The 23,494-nt window shown below is 40.6% G+C and overlaps 1 protein-coding gene across 6 annotated transcripts in view; it reads left to right on the forward strand.

The window, feature by feature from the left end:
* Positions 1–23,494, forward strand: part of UNC5D (unc-5 netrin receptor D) — a 313,599-nt gene that overhangs the window by 142,899 nt on the left and 147,206 nt on the right. For all 6 annotated transcript variants that reach the window (XM_050939898.1, XM_050939899.1, XM_050939903.1 and 3 more), the window contains exon 2: positions 12,805–13,023. In XM_050939898.1, the coding sequence (XP_050795855.1) occupies positions 12,805–13,023 (219 nt within the window). The remainder of the gene's footprint in view (positions 1–12,804; positions 13,024–23,494) is intronic.

Here is a 23,494-nt window from a genome sequence, read left to right on the forward strand (position 1 = left end):
TTAAAATAGTTTCATTCCTTAAATTAATAATAATTACATGCAGTGCACTGCAGCCCTGTACTTTAATGAATTAATTTATCACTATTAGTAGTATGATAGTGCCTAGAGAAGCCAATCAGGGCCCCATTGTACTAACTGCTGTTATATAAACATAATAAGAGATGGTCTTTGCCCCAAATACCTTACTGTCTAAATAGGCAAGGCAGACAAAAGATAGGGAAAGGAGGACTATTACCCCTATTTTAGAGGAGGAACAAAGGCCCAGAGAGATGAAGCATCTTGCCCCAGGTCTTATAGGAAGACTGTTAGAGGAGAGCTGAACTCAAATTCTAGGGTCTCAGTGCCAGCCTTGTAGTTTCTCTCCCCTGTTCTAAGATGTGTTTGTAGGTGCTGTGAATCCAAACAGCCTTCTGTTGGAGGAAAGGAGGAGATGTGAATCCTTAAATGCACGGCAGATTGTTAACCCCTTTTATCCTTACAAATTAGAAGGGAAATTAAACAGGAGAGTAGTTTCTAACCACTTTCTTGCATTTAGATGTTGTAATGTCATTTATGTTGACTCCACTGACGTTGTGCCACTATCTATACATTATATGGTCATATCCGCAGACTTATGTTAGCACTGGTATTTTTTCTTTTCAGTGCCTTGACATTGTCCTGTTGTCTCCACAGCCATGCATGGACATTTATTTTCTTGTATCTTGATATTAGAAAGTTATCCTTGTTCAACAGCAGTGACATCTTTATGGTTTTCCATTTTGACATTGTATTCCCATATTACACTTGTAGGGGTATTGTCTTGGCCACCTAATTATGATCCCAACCCCCACTGAAATTAGAAATATACTTACGTGTTGGGGGAAGAAAAATTGAGTAAATAATGTAAATACTTCAGAACGAATTACACATTCTTTCCCCATCAAAATGGTTTAGCCATCTCACAACCTTTTGTGAAACACCTCAATTTGAGTGACTACCTCTGAGGGACAAAAAACCAAGTCATACAGGATGATCCTGAGTCTAAAAAACTGAATATCTGGCAGTGTCTGCTGAACACCTTACAGATTTCTGAGGACAGCTTTGTCAAAAAAAACGGACGATAGTAGGGACACCTTGACAGGTGGGAACCCTCACTTCAGTCACACTTATGCCCTTTTCTCCGTGCTTTTCATACCCATTTTGAGTTTCCATGTAGTGTTCTCCCAGACTCTTATGATGTTCCATGTTACCAACAGCCAGTATCTTAAATTCCCATCAGTGTTTTTACAGGCAGACTCAACTGCATTTAAAATCAATGAGCGTGCCTGCACAAAATTTCATTGTCAACCAGTGGTGCCAGAGACTCCATGAAATTTGCTAACAAGAAGGAAAAAAAAGATTACGTTTTTCTCATGATAAATTTAGTTAAAAAACTTTTTTTTTGGTTATTCCATGTATCATCTTAGGGCACAACTCACTGTTGCCACCTTAGGTCGTCATTTACATCGCTGCAAAGTGGGTATGAAATACTGTCTAATGAGAATGAGGGTAGGATTTTTATTCATGTTATACACTGGTGTATGTGATTACACAAGGTGCAGGACATCAGTGAATTGGATCTATAGCATCCTGAGATACGCAACAAGGTTTATTGTAGAATTCATGCACGGTTCAGTTCTTTGCTCTTATCACATTCTAGAAAGCTGCTCTTGGGTTTATGGAGCTGGTGAGGAAGGAGGACTGGCAACTTGTGCAATAGTTTTGAGTTTGAGTGCAATTGCATCTTAGGCAGCACATACATGAAGTTTTATCTGCAGAAGCCATATTCTGTATGCAACAGATGCATTTCCAGCACGGTCATTATATATATATACATACATATATATATAGTAGAAATTTCAACATTGCCACAGATGCTGGTGGGTGCAGTGAAGCAACAGCTCAATTCTTAGAGTGGGAGACTAAGCTAGGAGACACTTACTCCATGAATTGCTTCTAACAATGTACAAAGCACTAAAAAGGGTCCGTAAGATTAAATCTGCATCACGAACCTTATGGAAGCAGAAAAGCAGCAAGCATTGAGGTAATGGCTGCAGAGTTGGAGGCTTGACCCAACTAGTGCCATTTCACTTTTTTGTAACCGGTTGTTACACGGAGGAGGGAGAAAAATTGTTCTGCTCAACCTCTGAGGATAGGACAAGAAGCAATGGGCTTAAATTGCAGCAAGGGCAGTTAGGTTGGACATGAGGAAAAACTTCCTAACTGTGAGAGTGGTTAAGCACTGGAATAAATTGCCTAGGGAGGTGGTGGAATCTCCATCATTGGGGATTTTAAAGACCAGGTTGGACAAACACCTGTCAGGGATGGTCTAGATAATACTTAGTCCAGCCTTGAGTGCAGAGGACGGGACTAGATGACCTCTCGAGATCCCTTCCAGTTCTATGTATCAGAGGGGTAGCCGTGTTAGTCTGGATCTGTAAAAGCAGCAAAGAGTTTTGTGGCACCTTATAGACTAACAGACGTTTTGGAGCATGAGCTTTCGTGGGTGAACACCCACTTCGTCAGGAGCATCTGACGAAGTGGGTGTTCACCCACGAAAGCTCATGCTGCAAAACGTCTGTTAGTCTATAAGGTGCCACATAAGGTGCCACAGGACTCTTCGCTGCTTTTCCAGTTCTATGATTCACCATAGATAGGTACAACGCTTGGTGAGCCATTTAGATAGACCGATTCTCCATTCCTATGAAGCAGTGGTCATTTAACAAGGTAAGTAGTAAGTGTGTTCTCCTTCAGCATATAAGGTTTAAAAATATGCCATGAAACACATCAGCATGCATGTTCTATTGCTGATCACTCTTACTCTTTTCTGTATTGTCAATCTTTACTAAATACCATGTCCCTGTAGGCTTTAGTAAATCCATGTATTAGAGGAAATAACAAAGGTATTAAAGGATTTTATATAGGCATCAAAACCTCATACTGCCATCAATGTCTTGAGTGACTTCCAAGAAAACCACATGATTGCATAGGGGGCAGGGTCACTTGATTAAGAGCATGTAGACAAATCCCACTCCAGTTGCTTTTCTGACTGAATAATGATTCTGGTTTCATTACTAATACCATTCCTTGCATGAGCAATTTACATATCCTATAACATATATGAATCTTTCCAATCCTGTTTTTTTTCCTTACACCCTTTCTATGCTGCTATCTTCCATCATCTTGCCATAGAAATTAATTGAGAGTCAGAAGACATCCAGTGCCTTTTAGTTTTGCAGTAAGTGATGGAGCACAGGTGTGTGGAAGAGGGACTGTAAGGTAAAAATAGAATCAAAACAAACTAACAGTAAAGCTGAGTATTGTCTAGAGGGGTTTGAATAACCGTTAAGAGAAGAAAAACTAGAGTCTGGAACTAAAGATCAATACATGTGATAGGCCATAATAAGGGATGTGATAATTGAGAGAAGATAGACTAGTTTATTGGAAAAGCATATTGGACAAATGAGGTGGCTAAGCAATGGGGTTTTCTGGCATCTGAAAGGATCATAAGAGGGAGACAGAAAAATGTAGTGCCTTGGAAGCAAAGAGGAGGGAAAAGATTGGTTGAGGAACAGAGAACTGAAGTGAGAAGACCATGGATAAAAAGAGAGAATACAAAAGTCTTGGAAGGTAATGGGGAGCAGAAGAGGATAATAGGGAGGGTAGTATAGAGGAGAAAACCTAGAGATACAACTTGTACAACAAAGATTGAGGGAGTATCAGAGGGGTAGCTGTGTTAGTCTGGATCTGTAAAAAGCAACAAAGAGTCCTGTGGCACTTTATAAATTAACAGATGTATTGGAACGTAAGCATGTGTCTGACAAAGTAGGTGTTCACCCACGAAAGCTTATACTCCAATACATCTGTTAATCTATAAGGTGCAACAGGACTCTTTGTTGCTTTTAACGTAGATATAGATACAAATAAAAATATTCAGAATTGCTCGAGAGAGAACACTATGGTCAATACAGTCAACATTGAGTCTGAAAGTAAGGTTCTGGTCCTTAACTTTAAAACTATTCATTGACTAAACCCAGATTATTCTGTTATCTGTGATTGACATTCTATAATTGACTACTCTGGATTTGTCAACAAGAAGGGCAATATTTATAGTGCACAACTTTCTCCATGGCTTTGGAATTCCCTCCATTTGCTTTCAGGACAAGATGCAGGACTTGTCCCTTCCACACAGCTTTTTCAAACGAAAGAAAGATGGGAGGATAAATTTTATATAATCTGAGGGCAGAGTAGGGAGAAAATCCAGAAGATTTACAATGATTACACTTTGTGGTGGACCCACATAACTCTTTATGTTGCTTAGATACTTCACTCTGAATGCAGAGAAAGTTTTGTTTGCTGCTTATGGCATCAACAGTATCTACCTGTCTGTTTTTCTCTTTGGGAAACGCACTCAGTGCGCTGAAAAAATGTTTTTATGACTTTGTTATAGCGAACAAAAGGCATTTCATTGGTATCTCATATGTCGTTTACTAAGCATATTCACTGCAATAATGCAGTACTTGGTTTTGTAGGATTATATTAAATGGGAAAAAATACCATATCATAGTCCATAAACCTGACAAATGCAGGATATAGTTTTCTGATAGGTATCTAGCATTGACTATAATGAGGTTAACGTGCATATTTGTTTAATTCTGAGAAGTTTCCCTTGATTGGGGGCTCTGTGTCCCATCTTCCCCTATGCCCAAAAAATTCCCTAACATTTCATTTTAAAACAACACCACTTCCTTAATTTGCAAAAACATTTACAACAGTCTGACTCTGCTTCCTGTTTAAAATGTTTCATTCCAAGCTTTCAGTGTAACCTCTGAATTATGTCTTGCTAAGATTTTAAATTTTAACAGATTTACCTCTGCTGATGCTGCTATCAAGGTTTTAAAACATGACCTGACAACTAACAGCAGCATATTTGTTCTATAAAGAATTTAGTGTTTGCTCCTAACTTTTTTTTGTTTCTATTATTGTCATAAAAAGATTTAAAGTCCTCATTGTATTAGTGTGCAGAACATAAAACACAAAGCGCTTCCTGAAAGGTAATTTTCCAAGAATGAAAAATACAAGAATTGTGTTTGATTGTTTGGTCTTCTGTCATTCACAGTTGCATTAAAACAACCATTTTTCTATAACTATGAATGGCCTTAATCTTGAAAACTGACAGTTATAAATGAAAAGCAATAATAATTTGAAAGCAAAACCCTTCAGAAGTTCCACCAGGCTTCAGATGAATTTAAAAACAAGTCGATGCACAAAAACGATGTTGCAGGGGGAAAAAAGAGGTAGAAATTAAATAAATGAATAACATTTAGAAGAGGCTTTGATTTGGCCAAAAGCTGCTCTGGTGACCACAGCCAGAACATTGTTTTATTTATCTTGAGATACGTGTGTGTGTGTGTGTGTGTGTATTTATATTTCACATGGCATAAGGAATAATTTTGTAAGCTGATTTATTTCCTAGGCCCTTATCCTGCAAGGTGGCTGGGAGTAGCAGAATCTGGGTCTTATAAGAGTATAAGGTTGTGTCTTGCTATATGCCCGTTCATTGCTAATACAATGGGTCACTGATTCTGATTGAGGTGTCTGAGGGCTACTATTATATATTGATATAGCTAGATAAAAAGATATGTCTGTGTGTGTGTACATACAAAGTCACACATCCAGTATATTTACTTTACTCTACTCTAAATTTGTTCAGTTCATCCCTATCTAGCAGCAGGGACCTTACAGTGTATCTGCAGCAAGTATACCTCTGAAAACAATGAACTGCACTCAATTCAGACTATCAGAAAGGGAGGTGAGAATTGTGTGATAGATTTGGCAGGTTCAATACATTTTTTCTGTTTCGACTAAACAGAACATTTTAAATTGTTTTTAAGGAGAGTTGAAATGTCTCGTAATACTCTGTCTAGTCTTGTTTTGCTATTGATTACAGTAGCTGAACTCTTTAGGACTTCGATGTGAAGTAACATTTTAGGCCAAATCCCGTTTGCCTTAATCACACTGCTTCCATAATTTTACCTTCCACTGAAGCGTGTATGACTCTGTGACATAGCATCTGCTAAACACAGCCTCAAAATGAGTAGCGGACTGAGGGATTCAATTTGAAATCAAAAGACCAGATATTTCCGAGATCTCTAGGAAATGGCCCATCAACTTGAACGAGTGGTATTTCGTGCAGTTTTTCTGTAGGGTACCAGAAACAGTGGGCTATTTTCTGATTTCATTGACACTGCTGTGATTCTAGAGATCAGCTACTGTAAACAATGCACTGAATGAACTTCATCCAGATTGACAGCAGTCTAGAAGGCAACAGAATCTGGCCCAGTACCTGTTTTTACAGGAAAAGAAGAGGTGGTAAACCCATGCATGCCTAGGTGCATGTAATGGCAGGTTACTTGAAGAAGCAGTGCATGTGATATTCTAACATACCTGAACTTCCATAGGGAATGGAGGGATGTACTGGATAATCCCAATGGCCCTTTGCAGATGACTACGGTTGTAAGGAATGAACATTTGACTGTGGAGAGCTCTTCATTTTTATAAATTGTCAGAAGGTAGTTGCTAGTGTCATAAAATAGTGTGTTCAGTGATTTAATCTTATACCCATTGTTCTCTTTGGACACATTTATTTACTGTATAGATCGGGGCGGGGCAAACTTTTTGGCTCGAGAGCCGCATCAGATTTTGGAAATTATATGGAGGGCTGGTTAGGGGAGCCTGTGCTTCCCCAAACAGCCAGGCATAGCCTGGCCCTACTACCCATTGAACCCCCCCCACTTCTTGTGCCCTGACAGCGCACCCCCCTCCCCTGGATTCCTGCCCCATCCACCCCCCCCTATTCCCTGTCCCCCGCCCCAGGAGCTCACAGCCCTGTCACCCAGAGCATTGTGCCAGCAGCGCAGTGAACTGAGGCTGTGGGGAAGGGGGAACAAGGGGGAGGGGCCAGGGGTGAGCCTCCTGGGCCAGGAGCTCGGGGGCTGGGCAGGAGGGTCCCGCTGGGCGGATGTGGCTCGCGGGCCGTAGTTTGCCCATCTCTGATATAGATTCTTCAAAGGAGTGTGAAACCTCATAATATCAGCCCTGATGCCTACAAAGCATGGTCTTCTATTTACCCTGAGCTGTGCTGTAATTCTTAATGTTTTCTAAAGTACTTTGAGATTATCTCTTGACAATTGTATAAGTTCATCCTATTATAGCACATAAATCATTTTAAATATGTGTTTTAGTACGGAGGCAATCAAGAACTACAGGTTGAGATGCAAAAGGGATATGCTGAGAACCAGAGATAGAAGAAAGCAACAAGAGGAAGGAGTATTTGGGGGTTGGTGCTGATGGAAGCATGAGAAGATATGGTAAGGATGAGAGCCAAGATAAAAAAAGTAAGAGAAGGGGGCGCTGACTTTGAAAGTGAACAAAGCAGTGTATTTCTCAGTCCTTGATGTTAACTCCCTTTTAGGATCAGGAAGTGTTAAAACTGTACATTAGGAGGAGCACACATCCCAAAATCATTGCTAAATTACATACTGAAGGAGACGAGCATTTGTTCAGCATGCTGCTGTACCTGTTCCAGTCCCAGGGAGCTGTCACCATGGTATTTCATGTATTCATCAAAGATTTTGCACTGTGCTTGCCAGGAAATGTCATCTTAATTAGGGTTAGAGTGTGAAGTGCAATGTGTGCGGGGAGGGGATGAGAGGAAGGGCAATGCTAATAGGTGAGATATAAAATATTTCTACTTTAATACAGATCAGGAGTATTGCAGAACAATTCTTCTGTTTGAACATGGTAATGGGGACCACTGAGAGAGTCCCAGGTATCATAAATTACATTAAATATTTCATATATAAAAGTCTGGTTATTGTAGCACATTCAGATGGGTGTGCCTGCAGTTCTCATCTAATTAGGTAACCATATGGAGACAAGTAACATCTCCATAAACAAAAACCAAGGAATGCAATTCCTTAGTGGCTTTCCTTGAGATTAGGTAACTTCAGAGGCACAGATTTGCTTTCCAACCCAACAGTTCATACTGTTGGGTAATGAGCTATCTTGCTTACATACACTAAGGATAATGGAAGTCCTTATTCACTGAAGTCAGTGGGACTATATTTTTCAGGTGCAGATTTGGAACATGAGGCCCTACACTATAACATGAGGTGTGGAAATGATTTCAAGCAGCCACAGTGTGAAAATATTCCAAGATCTACAAGTGAGTGATTTGGGGCAAGATACACAGGATTGTTTCCTCCTCCTCCTCAATATATTTGTTTCATTCTCCTTTTAAGTACGTGTAATCTAATGCCAATTCAAGCTAAGATGAGTCGTCTTATTGATTTATATTGGCATTGTATTACAGTCATTGGAAAGTGTCATCTTGACTTTCCATTGACTTGTAATCTAAAGCCAATTTAAGTTGAGAGACAGACACAGCTTGGCTTGAATTGGCATTAATTCATGCACTAAATGGTTTCTTTACGGGTTATATTCCTCCACTACAAATGAAAACCATTCTACTGAGGATGGCAAGATCAGTGTTCAAAGGATGACTGGTGGATAGTTAGTGTGATGCTGATTTAAAACAAACAAACAAACAAACAAAAAAAGATTCCAGAGGCAATCCTGGCAATTACAGATTGATAAATCTAACTTCAGTACTAAGCAAATTAGTTAAAACTATAGTAAAGAATAGGATCATTAAACACATAGATGAACACGATTTGTTGGGGAAGAGTCAACATGGCTTTTGTACAGGGAAACCATGCCTCACCAGTTTATTAGAATTCATTGAGGGGATCAAAAAACATGTGGACAAGGGTGATCCAGTGGATATAATGTACTTTGACCTTGTCAAAAACTTTCTCAAAAGTCCCTTACCAAAGGCTCTTAAGCAAAGTAAGGAGTCATGGGATAAGAGGGAAGGTTCTCTCATGGATCAGTAACTTGTTTAAAAGATAGGAAACAAAGGATAGGAATAAATGGTTAGTTTCACAGTGGAGAGTAGTAAATAGCGAGGTCCCCCTAGGTTCTGCACTGGAACCAGTGCTGTTCAACATATTCATAAATGTGGAAAAGGAGGTAAAGAGTGAGGTGGCAAATTTTTGGAGATGATACAAAATTAGTCAAGATAGTTAAGTCCAAAGCTGACTGCAAAGAGTTACAAAAGGACATCACAAAACTGGGTGTCTGGGCAGGAGGTCGGATTAAATTCAGTATTGATAAAAGCAATTTAGTGCACATTGGAAAATATAATTCCAACTATACATACAAAATGATTGGGTGTAAATTAGCCATTACCAAGAAATATTGAAGTCATTGGATAGGTCTCTGAAAACCCATCTGCTCCAGTGTGCAGCGGCAGACAAAATAAAAACAACAAACAATGTTAAGATCCATTAGGAAAGGAATAGATAAGAAGACAGAAAATATCATAATGCCACTGTATAAATCCATGGTATGCACACACCTTGAATACTGCATGCAGTTCTGGTTGCTTCATTTCAGAAAAGATACGTCAGAATTGGAAAAAGTACAGAGAAGGCAACAAAAGTGATTAGGGGTATGGAACAGCTTCCATATGAGGAGAGATCAAGAAGACTAGGACTGTTCAGCTTGGAAAAGATATGACTGGGGGATATGGTAGAGGTCTATAAAATCATCAATAGTTTGGAGAAAAAGAATGAGAAAGTGCTGTTTATCCCATCATATAACACATGAACCAGAGGTTACCCAATGAAATTAACAGGCAACATGTTTAAAACAAAGCTAAAGAAGTACTTGAGCCAGCACATAATTAACCTGTGGAGTTCATTGCCATAGGATGTTGTGGAAACCAAAACTATAACTGGGTTCAAAAAATTAACTAAGTTCATAGAGGATAGGTCCATCAATGACTGTTAGCGAAAATGGTCAGGAATCAACCTCATACTCTGGGTACCCCAGAAGCTGGGACTGAATAATGGGATGGACCCGTTGATAAATTGCCCTGCACTGTTCATTCTCTCTGAAGCATCTGGCACTGGTCACTGCCAGAGACATGATACTGAGCTAGATGGACAATTGGTCTGATCAAGTATGGCCATTTTTATGTCCATTAAATTTAACCACTGATGAGGTCAGTTGGAGGATAGACTGATAGCAATATTAAAGAGAGATGGTGGTGTAATTTGACATGATACATTGTATGTATGTTAAAAGTGTAGTGGTTAGTAACACAGGGCCACAAGGAGAGAAATTGCCCTGGATTTTGCCTCAATGGGGAATTAGCAATCATTTTTAACTGACTTTTCATTGATAGCAAGCAACTAAGCATCTGAGGACCTAGGAGAAAATTACGTCCTCCACTGATGTCAGTAGGGCCAGGTTTTCACAGTATCAGTCCTTTGCCCCAAATGGTGAACACAGTAAGTGCTTGGCACGTGTTAGGTCTCTGTGTGGACAAGCTAGGGTATGAATCTGTAGTGCACTAAGTCAGTGCATGGAGCCTGCTATGTTGCACAAAAAGTTCTGTAGTGTGCTTTGACCTACTGCTGTTTCTCTTTTAGTGGTAGGTCAATGTGCACTATGAGACTTCTAATGTACAGCAGCAGGGTCCACATTGCAAATTAGCATGTGGCAGACTAGTGTGCTATTGATTTATACCCCAACTTGCCATGCACAAAGTCTCTGTATAGACAAGTCCTAACTAAGCAAAATTAAGGCTGAGCAACGTAACTACTAAATTACAGTGTGTTCTCATTGTTTGACTAACTCTGCATGTGAATAATTAACAAATTGTTCACTATTCTTTCCCATCCATTCACTGTCTAATAGATTATTTGAGGATAAGCAGGGGTATAGTGCTTTGTAAGACTTTCAAGATATTGATGAAGGTTTGATGCCCATATCAAATCTTATACCTTTTTGTTATTTCTCCCAATGCTTGGATTCAATAAAGTCTGCAGGAATACGGTGTTTATTGAAGATTGACATAATGGAAATTGATAAAAATGGTCAGTAATAAAATACTAAGAATTATGATCTATTTTATGAAGTGCATTGTGAATGTAACTTAAAACATGCCAAAGATCTTCTCTGGCCTATCCAAAAAACATTTGTTTTTCTGATCGAGATGTCTTTACACTACATCTAAAGACTGTGTGTGTGTGTGTGTGTGTGTGTGTGTGTAAGATATCTTTACTTATATTTATATAAAGTAATACATTACATATAAAATAAGGTATCATTAATATATTAATAATTATAAAACACTATATATAAACATATATTCATAATTATAATAGCGTAAATATATTATATCATAATTATAGGTATAATGTTAAATAGCATTTATTGTCTGTGTGTTGTGAGCATGTGCACGCTCACAGATGAAAAATGATGTTTATAGAAACATACACACACACACGAAAAATGATGAGGTATGTATTATTATTAAAAGTAACCACCATATTCTCACTATTCCATAATATAACAGATCTGTCATCTTAAAAAAATTGTCATGCTTTTTCACTGTAATTTACCTTTCGTCTAATTTCATCTCATTATTCTTATTTAAATCACATACACTGCCGTCAGCTATTCCTTTCTCTTTCACAGTGTGCTCTCTTTATCTGCCTGTGGACTCTGTTCTTTGTTATCAATTGGCCACGCTGTACATATTCAGTCCTTTTAATCTTTCTTCACAAATCAGGCCCTACTGATTTATTTTTGTTGCCGTTCTCCAAATTCCTTCACAAAGCTGCCAAGCCACTGAAGTAAATATACAGGGACCAAATCCCCCCTTCCACTGAAATCAACAGGAGTTTTACCGTTGACTCGAGTGGGATCAGGATTTGCCTAAGTTAAAACAGAGCTGAAACAAATAACAGGCTGGTATTGCAGTACTTCTCTCTTGCCCTTCACAGTCTTGAGCATCTGGTTGACTAAGTCTGGGAGTACAGAGTGTAAATGGCCTTGTCCTACAAGGAGTTGAGTGCCCTCAGGTCCTACTGACAGTAACAGGAGCAGAGGGCGCTCAGTACTTCTCTGGACAAGTTCAGCATCTTGCAGGTTCTGGCTCTATGAAAGCTGCTAGGTGAGATCTTTCCCTTCCTTGGTTATCTTTAAAAGGACAGTAATAAATTGAATCAATATCAAAGTGTGTTGAAATTTCTTCAAACCCTGTTAGTGGTGGCTGTTTGTTTATTCCACTGCCAGGATGCTAAAATAACACTGGTCATATCAATAGACTTTTCTATGGTTAACGTGCTGATCCCTGTTAAATCTGCAACAACTGCCTAAAGGAAATTAAATGCCGTATTTGAGAGGAGGGTGTTTTTGTGGTTAAGACACTGGACTGAGACTCAGGAAATCAAGGTTTAATTTCCAGTACTTCCACAGACTTCCTGTTTGAGCTTGAGCAACTCAATTTCTCTGTGCTTTGGTTCCCCATCTGTGAATTGGGGATAATGATAATGATACTTCCTTTGTCTGTCCTGACTATATTTAGATGGCAAATTCTTTGGGCAAGGGTCTCTTTCTTACTATTCGTCTGTAAAATGCCTGCCATTCCAATCACAATTGAGGCCCATAGGTGCTACCATAATACAACTAGATAAGACGTTTCCAGGTATTATTTAGGCAGCAAAATAACATGGCAGAAATGGTAGAAAATTGAGCATTAACTGAACCCAAACCAGAAGTATTCCTATTGAATTATAGGCTAACATGTAAGTCATTGTCACCTCTTATGGGTTCCAGTATGCAAATATTTTCTTTCTTCTCTCCTGCCAGGAAATGACAACAGTGAAGCCCTTCCTGAGTCTATCCCATCCGCTCCTGGAACATTGCCTCATTTTATGCAGGAACCAGATGATGCTTACATCATTAAAAGCAACCCCATTGCCTTGCGATGCAAAGCCATGCCCGCTATGCAGATTTTCTTCAAGTGTAATGGTGAATGGGTCCACCAAAATGAGCATGTCTCTGAGGAAAGCATGGATGAAAGTACAGGTAAGAATAGGACTTACGTGTTCATGTGAAAATATCTTAGAATACATTACTTATTGGCAAAACACAAAAGGCAGAGGGGAGAAATAGGATGGAGAGAGAGAATGTGAGATTTAGAGGGGAAGAATAAAGGGCATCTCTTTCAGAAAGTTGAGGACAACAGTTCTTAAAAGACAGAAAGGGAGAGTCATGGATGGAGATAGTGTAGGAAAAGATTAGCCCTGAAATGTATAGCTGTAATTAACTATTCTGGCTGAATAGACACAGGGAAAGGGAGAGAGGAAAAGTGAGTGGGGCTGCAGGAAGTAATAAGTGTAAAGGGGAATGAAGTTTAATACAGTCAAAGTTTTAAAGAGGTGGTTAAGGGATGGATCCTGCTGCTTTTCTTGCCGCTGATATCAATGAGAGCAGGATTAGGCGTTGAAAGAGAATGACTGAGGGGTTTAGAGAGAGCAAGAGTCCCTGGTATTGCAACTAAGACAAGTACTTGAACTACAAGTAGGGAATATCGGTGCATTTGCGGAACCCCGTGTCCCTACCCAGCAGGGATGAGCTTGGAAGTCTGTAGCAGTGCTACTAAACTGTAGGGCTTGAATGCTTCCCCTCCTCCCCCCCGTGAGATATTTGGCAGCTAATGAAGTTAAGTGGGAGCATTGCATCTTGTAAAAGTGTGTGTCTGAAAATCGAGAGCAAAAAGGAAGAATGCTGAAAAATGATCAGCAGATTTTATCATGCTCCTAAACCATCCTATAGCCCCTCTCATTTAGAGACATCTTGATAAGTATTGCAAACCAATTTAAAGCGGCACCCTCTTGTAATTTCACAATTCTGTTTTCTTTATTACCTTCTCTGCCTGTTAAATTCCAAGATTGCTAGGCAACTCCATGTCTTGGAAATAGCTGTGTAGATATAACATCCTCTCTGTCAGTACAATAAATTCCTTTTTGGGGGAAAAATGCCACCATTTAAAAAGAAGTTTTATATCTAAAATGCTGGTGGTGTAAGGCATTCATGTGTAAGTGACAGATTCTGAAGAGATTACACACTAAAGGCTTTTTGTAAATGCTATTCAGGATGAATTTTAATCTTTACAGTTACCTTTTTGAAAAGCATTTAATAGGCATAACCTTTACTTCCAAAGACATTTCTGAATCAATATAGAAGAAATGTCGTTCCTAAATGTTTTTCTTCCATATGGTTAATGAAAATGTGTCTTGTCCACACTGTAATTATGTTTTCTAAGCCTTGGACTAATAGCAAAATTGATTGAGAGAGCAACATAGATTTTTTTTAAAATTGCACAGATAACATTGAGATTTTTGAATTTAGTGGCTCAGGCAGTTATAAATTGGATATAGAACCTAAAAATTGCAAGCTTGAATGCAGCCCAGCATTAGAACTGACCAAAAATTGTTATTTGAACATGGATATGGTCAGAATCCTTTTTGTTTGGATTTTCATAATCCAAAATGCGAGTGAAGGCTGAGCCATAACCGTAAATGAAACTTTATTTTTTCATTTATCTCAAGTGTCTCAAAATAGTTGATAGGTATTTTAGTCTTTTTGTATGTTTACATCTTGTTCTGAGACATTTAATGGCGGGGGGTGGGAGTGGTGGAGAATGGATGGAAAGGTCAGCAGCCTTAAATTGAGGGATATACCTGGTGAATTTTTTTTCAGCTACTTGTTTATTGCCATTTTTGTAACTTAGTGTAAACTTTCCAAAAGCACATAAGTCCTGCTGACTTTAAAAAAAAAAATTTACTTCTGCTCTGTTTGTTGCTGAAAGTTATAATGCAGATGACCAGAGCGGATTTCCAGGTGTGCCTCTGTTCTGAGAATAGACATTTTAAATCTCTAGCAGAAAATGGTACCAGTCGAATTGCCAGTTCAAAAGCTAGAAAGGAAGATTCCAATAATTCTGGGAACTATACTTGTGAAATAGTGGGTACATGTGTATTACAAAGGAGTCTATAGGTGTGAAGAACACTGCGTAATTGCCCAGATGTGTGTCTACAACCCTGCACGTTCCATCCCTTTGTGTTAAATCAGGTGGTACTGGTATCTCCTTTGTATACAATTTACAATATATGCTAAACTGGAGAATGCATTCAGTGCAAGATTTTAGGTCTTGGTATCTCCGCTCAAAGCGGAAGCTGTACTACTTTTGAGATATATGGAATATTATTTATTGTTGTCTAAAGGGACTGCAAATTGTGGCATACTGTCACCATCTAATAAATACAATCTAATATAATACAAGTACACTTTAATCTTGTTGCTAGGATGAAGATGCAAAAGTCATTTTAGCTTCACTTAATCATTAGATTAAAAAAAAAAGATAGTAAGAAATACGGCATCTCTTTTTTTAATTATCCATGTTTAAATTCCTGCTGCAGGTATTCTAGCCTGCAGGCACTAATCTGCAGAATGGATGGATGTACTCTTAGCTCAGGAAGCCCAGTTGTGCTGTCTATGGTATTGGGTAATATGAGCTGTGAAGTCCCTTTTAATCTCAAAGTTTCTTTGCATTTTAATGAGATCCACAAAATGTAAAACTGTATTTCTGTATCTAGCTTCTCAGTGACATAAAAATGACTTTAATTCTCCTTGTGTGGTCCACAGTTTCTGAGGCATTCTATAATCTTCAACAATCGAATTAACAAAGCATTCACCTCTCAGGACATGTGACAAAAATGCCGCATGTCTGAAAGCATGTGACAGGTCATGAATGTGATTGCTTGTTCTGATTCCTGATATTTAATCCTGAATAGTATAATGGCTGCTACAGAGATTTGTCCTAGTTCTTATCTGCGTCACTCCTCCAAGGTTTAGACACAAGTAAGACAGTTATTGGCAGGCTGGCATAGCATTTTGGGTACTGGACAGCCTTCAGTTTTAGAGTGGTATTTGGAATTATGCCAAGAGTGCACCCTCATATTCAGAGATAGTCCATAGAACTTGTGAAAGCAGATCATGTTAAATGGAAATGGGTCCTTTGCTCCCTGCCTTTCTGCTAGCAGTGAGTGTGACAATTGCTGAAGGGATAAAGAGAAAGATGATGCCCAAAAGCAGCAAAAACACCCCCCCCCCCCAAAAAAAAAAACTTGAAATTTAATAACAAAGCAAGGAATATATATCTGCAGATTGCTCCCAGCTACTCCTAATCAGATGTACACAAGAAGTACTTGGCAGTAGTAGCAAAGGCATAGTGCTACTGATGGGTTTTATCTACAACACATTATTACACTTGTATAAAAAGGTAGGAGGGACAGCTGGTGGTAGGCATTGGGCTTCCTTTGACACTGCAATGAATATTAAATATGATTTCCCAGATCTGGGTATTACAAAGCAGAAATAATAGTCTTAGAATAAGACAGAGGTCTTTATTAATTTGAAGGGTAGAAATAGTATGAAGGAAGGATGGGCTTTTGGTTAAGGCTGAGACACAAGAGGACCCGGATGCCAGCCCAGCTCTGCCATAACCTCCTTGTGTGACCATAGGCAAGTCACATCATCTCTCTCTGCTTTGGTTCCTGATTTGTAGACTGGAGAGAGTCAAACTTCCTTTACCCCACTCTAAGTCTGTCTTACTCATTTTACAAGGTAGGGAGTGTACTATGTGTACAAACAATGCCTAGCACAATAAAGACCCAGTCTTAGGCCATGTCTACACTACGAGCTATGGGTGGGATTCCCCTGCTCATGTACTCATACTCCTCCTCTCTCAGTGAATTAGCATGAGTATGAACAGCAGCAGAGCAGTGGTAGCGGGGAGGCATGGCTGAGTACATATCCACTGCAATTGTATGCTGCTGCTAGTGCTACCATGGCTAATTATATTCACACTAGCTTGATGAGTATGTGCACACAAGCAGGGGAATAACAACTGGCTCACAGTGTGAGATGTAGCTTTAGTTGGGGCCTGTAGGTGCATCTGTAATAAAAACATTAAATTAAGGCATAACTTCTTTCTGATTTTTTTTATTTTCACTTGAACATTCCAGAACATACCTCAAATTATTTTTAAAATACTTCATATTTGGGGTTCCCAACAGGATCAGACCTGTGAAGAGTAACTAGAGTTTTCTTTTCTGATAAATAAAAGGATTACAGCAATAACTGCTGTGAGCGTTTTTCTCATTTAAACAAATAAAGCTGACAAATGATGAAGTTCTGTGCTGCTGCGTTATGTTTAGTGCATACAGAGCAATTATTCATCTGCTGCCAGCATTAGTCTATCTGCAACTAAACCATCCAACAGCACAGAAAGCTTATTAGCATATCAGTACCACAATCATAATTTTATATTCTGTAAGGCTGTACTGTATAACAAAAGATGACAGTTATAATTTGCACAATAATTTAAAGGGTTGGACTTTCAGTGATTATTAGAGTTATGCAAGTTATCAGGTACAATTCTTCTTGTGTTTATGACATACTAGCTTTTGTTTGCATGGACTTTGGGCTCTACCTATGACATTTCCTATGAACAATTTTACTGGTATCTCTTGAGATATAGGAGGTAGGTGGATATACCTTCTTGGTACTATTGAGTGAACTGCAGTACGTTCCTCCTGCCACAAATAGGACTACTTTGCCCAAGTTTTTCTAAAATAGTTGTAAATAGGATGGCACTCTGATGAAGAGAAAAGTATTTCTAAGCATTTCCCAAGTATTTTGGATGCCTCTCTTGGGACATCTTAAAGGGGTTTGATTGTTCAGGAAATGCTGAGCACCTGCCCTGTTAAAACCAGGAACTTTTAATGTATCTCTGCTTAGGCAATCAAAAACATGAATCACTTTTGAAAAAAATTGGGTTCTAGGTTGGAAATAATGTATCTTAACAAAACTTAAGCCATAATTGGCTAAATCCAGAATGATGACGGCTCAAAATTTCATAGTAATAATGAGGAGTCATTTCCAGGCCCTTACTATTCACATTAGAAGGAGAATCTCTGTAAGTTGGTAACAGTACAGGGACTATGAAACACTTTAAGCAGTTCTGGAAGAGTTCAACTCTAACAAGTCGCTGCTGTATATAGCATGGCTTTATCATGTGCAGCATTAGGCAGATATATAATCTGAAAGTAATCTGATATGGCATCACACTTTGTCCAGCTAAGAGCTGCACTGGCAACTTGCCTTGATTCAGGACTGCCCCAGTGGAGCTTGTTGCAGCTGTCCTCATCTTTAAACCATAGGTCAACCTACATACATGGCTGAGCATGCAAGGCTCCATTTCTCTGAGCTGTTCCAACTTTTCATCATGGAGCGTGCAGTCTCATTGCCACAGTGCTGTGTTACAGAGAAGGGAAGCTGCTGATGGTACTGCAGAGCTCCCTGGGCTGTGTTTGGTTCATAATCCCTTACTGTGTTTCCATCATGAGAGAAGATATAGGGAATCTTTATAAAACAGCTATTTTCAGTATTGCAACATCAGTGTGCGTATTTAAACAAAACAAACAAGAAAGATGTTCGCTTGCTTGTTACAGAATGAGCATTTGAGTGACTAATAGGGCTAATGAGATACCTTTATAAAAGATCACAGGTTAGGCCGTCCCATTGAGTAGTATGACAAAGCAAATAGAGTAAGCAAAAGAAAGTAAAATGTCCTCTAACAGCTGCTGGCAAAGTAGCACAATTTTTGTTTTGCTTTACAGCATTTAAGGCTGATTTGACCTCCCCTCTAGTATTCCTGGTGGGCCTTATCTCTACTGTTTACTGAAGGAACAGGTTGACTTCCTAATGCCTTTCAGAAGTGAAATACCCAGCTGTTAATGATGCCTGAGATTAAGTGGAAGCCAATTTATGGAGTTCAGGTTTAGAAATTCCTTGCTGCTTTATAAACTTCACAGGCTTGAAATATTTTGAGATTGCGTTTCCATTCATTTCCAGCCAAGGGGAAATAAGTATCTCAGGAGGGCACAGGAGAGGAGAGAGAAAAAAGTGGCAGGAATGAATGTGCTCCATTTTCAAATTAATGCTTTTATGACCAGCTATCTTTCAAATTATTTGTGATACCTTTTTGCTGGGTTTGGATTATATCTCCACTCCCCCAGATTGTCCTACAGTGAGTGTCAAAGATGTGGCTAACAGCCACAGCCTATCAGTCTAGGGAGGGAAGAATGCATGGACACTGACTCTCCTCTCAGTCTTATCTAGGAAAAGAGAACCTTCCAGTTCCACTGCTAGTTTAAAGGAGAAGAGAATCAGGGCCACACTTTGTAGTGTAATGTTATTTTCCCCTCTCTGATTTATGGCTATCCTTAACATATCATTTTACCCTAGAGGTGAGATGGTATCTTTCTTGAACCAAGCTGGAAATATCTGGGGTCCCCTGAAATGCCCTTTGCAAACAACAGAAAGGATGCAACTGACTGTGGTGCTCTGTTCTGAAAGAGAATGTTAGACAAGATGACACAAAGCAATCTCTGGCCATAGCGACAATAAGATGAAAGCAATCACATTTAAAGGGTATTTGTAGGGGAGTGGACACAACCACAGTATCTACTTCTGTGAAGTGTAACTATACAGGAAAACAGTTTTCTTGATGGCCTCGGTATTAGAGCTGGTTTAAAAAAAAAAAGGCAAATGTTTAGATTTCCACAAGATTTTTAATGGAAAAGTATTGAAATGAATCATTTAGTCTTCTTTCATTTTGATTAGGTAAAAACATTTAGTTTAATTACAATGTAAGTCAAAATGAAATTAAACTAAAAGTATAATATATACATTACAATATTGTTAATTTATTTTCAATATTACTGAAACAAATATTTTGATATTTCCAAATTGAAATGGTTCAGAATTTCCATTCTGTGAAAAAATTTGAAATACTGGCTTCATTCCAAATTGGAACAAAAAGGAATTTCAAAAAGTCATAATTTCCTATAGGTCAGAAATTCAGTTTTCTAACAGACTCTGCTTACTACCTTCTCCATTCTCTTGCAGTAGCTCAATAGAAGTGGATTATGGGATTTTTATTTCCTATGGCATTTGGCAGCTTTGCTAGCTGCATGGCTTTTCATTTGCTTTCATCCTCAGTCCAATTGTTCTTCTTCGAGTGCTGTCGCTGTGGGTGCTCCACTGTAGGTGAGCAAGAAGCTCTGCAGCTGCCTGTGGAGCAAGGCAGTAAACCCTCTCCCTCACGCTCCCTTGCCAGGTCAGAACTGACCGGAACCCCGGCTTCACCCTCTCACGTGAAGCTGCAGGAAGCCCTAATGTCTCCTCTCAGAGACACTCAAGAGGGTGAAGGATCTCCTGCAGGGTCTTTACTCTTGGTGCTGTCAGCGCCAAGAGCAGGCAACTCTGACTGCCCCTGCACTTTACAAGCAGTTCTTACGGGGCTCAAAAGCAGGCACCTGACTTCCCACAGCGGGAAGCTCTCCTCGGTACTGGTTCCCCCGGCACCGACAATGGACCCGGTGCCGACAACGTGTTCCACCCCCGGCACTGAGACTGCCTGCTACCCCTGCGCAGATTCAGACCCCCTGCGAGGCTCTCACAAACGGCTCTTGGCTCCTGCAAAAGTGAAACTAAAATCACTCCAGGTTGCCGCTCAGACTTCATGCTCTTGAGCACACCAGCCTAGGGAGCAGCAACAATTTCTGCATCAGCTGGATATCTCTATGGCCCCTCAGGCTGACTCTCCACTCCTGGACAGGGAGCACTCACTCTTTGAACAGCAGCTCTCCCCACATGACCTGAATACTTTCACTGATAATGAGAACAGCATACAGCAGCAAGCAGAGTTCTCATTGCCTGAGTCTTCCCCCCCAACCAGAGCCATACATGCTCCAAGACATGGGGCATCATAAGAATCAGCCTCAGTTTCCCTACTTTGCCCCCCAGTGGCCAGGACCCATTTGTTTTTCTTACCCAGTGCCCTGGCCTCAGTGATACCTGTGGTTGGCTCCTGCCACCGCTTCTCCTTGAGCCCCTTCTGCCAGACCGCTAGCTCATCCTATGCCAATATCCTCAGCTCTATCAACATCTAGAGCTTCTGAGCCCCCTTCTGAAGACGTGGGCTATGATCCATTCCCTGTTTTACTGGCTCCTGCCTTGCCATCAGCCACAGAAGTCGCCCTTATGCCTCCACCTCCACAAAACATGGACGACTTAATGCAATTCCAGGAACTTTTTACGAGAATGGCACTCAGCCAGGACATCCCTTTGGAGGAAGTCCAGGAGACACAACATAGGTTTCTCAAAATCCTCCAACCCTCTGCACCTTAAAAGATAGCACTACCCATAGAGAAAGCTCTCCTAGAACCAGCTGGTACTCTGTAACAGACCCCACCTCCATTCCACCAACATGCAAGAAAGCTCTACATAAATACTACATGCCCTTGAGGGACATCGATTTCTTATTCTCCCACCTACAACCCAATTCTATTGTGGTTGATGCAGCGATGCACAGAACAAAGCAGCCACACTACCCGCCCACTCTGCAGGACAAGGACCTCAAACATCTTGACCTCCTGGACTGCAAGGTTTATACTCTACTTTTCAATTGAAAATTGAAAATTTATGCTACCTTCCTTGCAAGCTATGACCATGACAACTACAACAAGCTCTTTGATTTGCCTCCCATATACCGGAGGACAGGAGAGCAGACTTCCAGTTAGTCCTCGTCGAAGGCCAGTTGGTGTCTAGGATGGCACTACAACCATCCATGAACGTGACTGATCCAGCAGCCCGCACCACTGCAGTGATGATGTGCTGGTCTTCTTGGCTCTTGGCATCCGGTGTCCCCTAAGATCTCCAGTCCAAAGTGGACAGTCTCCTCTTTGACAAAGATAAGCTCTTCCCCCTGCCCCCCAAAAAGGGGGGGCTGATGAAATCTTTCACACTATGAAAGATTCCAGAGCCACTTGGTGCACGTTGGGCATATACCTATCCCTCATCAGGAGACAATGGTATCAACCTTACCAAAGGCCCAGTGCACAACAATATCACCGACTCCAGTCCCTGTATAATACTGGAAAAAACTGCAACAGACCTCCTAGATGCAGGCAAAGCCAGGTGCAACCAACTACTTCCCACCCAAACAATTTTGAAGTACTGGTCGGGGGTATATTCAACCGCCCCTTGACTCCGCCGCCTATTTGCCCATTTGGCTACCGCCTCCAGACTTTCCACCATGTTTGGCAACAGATCACACAGGACCACTGGGTCCTGGAAATAGCTCAGTCAGGTTACTTTATCCCTTTCCTATTTCCCTGCTCACCCTTTCCCCTTCCCCATCCCTCTTAGGGACCCCTCTCATGAGCATCTTCTCTGCGTGGAAAAGGCTCATCTTCTCCACCTAGATGCAGTCGAACATGTGCTGATGCAACGTCGGGGAAAAGGATTCTACTCCCAAAAGAAAGGCGGGGGGTGGAGACCTATATTGGACCTACGCCAACTGAACAAGTTTGTACATGTACAAAAATTCAAGATGGTCACGTTAGGCACAATAATACCCACACTGCACAGGGGAACTGGTTCACAGCCCTCACTCTACAAGATGCCTATTTCCATATATACATTCATCCAACTCAGCAGACCTAGTTTCTGCATAACACTGACTCCGCCACCAAACATATTGGCCTCCCTACATTGGTAGACAAAATTAGAGAACCTATGCATGGACGTTCCCTTCCACTCACACTCCCCAGTACTCATGCTGACCACAGTCACTTCCCAGATAGATCGCAGAGTGCACTTAGGGTGACCACAAGGCACAGGGCTGCTGGTCCCTATCAGAGGTGTGTCTGCACATCAATCTCCTAGAACTCTGAGCTGTCAGGCAGGGAGGAGCACAATCTCACTCCCTATGCACAACAGCCATTAAACTATGGAATTGGTGCATACATCATCACATAAAAGTCACCGCTTCCTACCTGCCCATGTGTCACAACACTACCACTGACAAACTCAGCAGACACTTCTCTGAGAAAAACGAATGAGAATTACATCCCTTGATACCCCGACAGCTCTCCTGCCACTGGGGAACTCCATCGATAGACCTGTTTGCCACTCCTCAAAACTGCAAATGCCATCTATTTTGCTCCAGAGCGGGACTTGGAAACGCACTTCATTCCTTGGAACAACTCCCTCATGTACGCTTTTCCACTGATTCCACTCATACACAGAGTTCTACACAACATCACAGAGGACAAGGCCTGGGTCATACTTATTGCCCCAGCTTGGCCCAAGCAGACATGGTATCCTTACCTGCTACACATGTCCATCCGTCCTCCCCGTACTCTCCCCGACAGACCACATCTCCTCTCCTAGAACTGTGGTTGGCTTCCTCATCCGCAGCTGTGGAAACTCCATCAGATGGTGGTGTTCTTTCATGGTTTCAATCTCACGAATTAGCCTGCTCAGAACAGGTCCACCATGTCCTCCTGCACGGAGAAGGGACTCCACTCCTAAGACTTACCTGCAAAAGTGGAAATGCTTCTCCATCTGGTGCTTCCACAGA

This window comes from Gopherus flavomarginatus, chromosome 2, assembly GCF_025201925.1.
Source record: "Gopherus flavomarginatus isolate rGopFla2 chromosome 2, rGopFla2.mat.asm, whole genome shotgun sequence".
NCBI lineage: Eukaryota > Metazoa > Chordata > Testudines > Testudinidae > Gopherus > Gopherus flavomarginatus.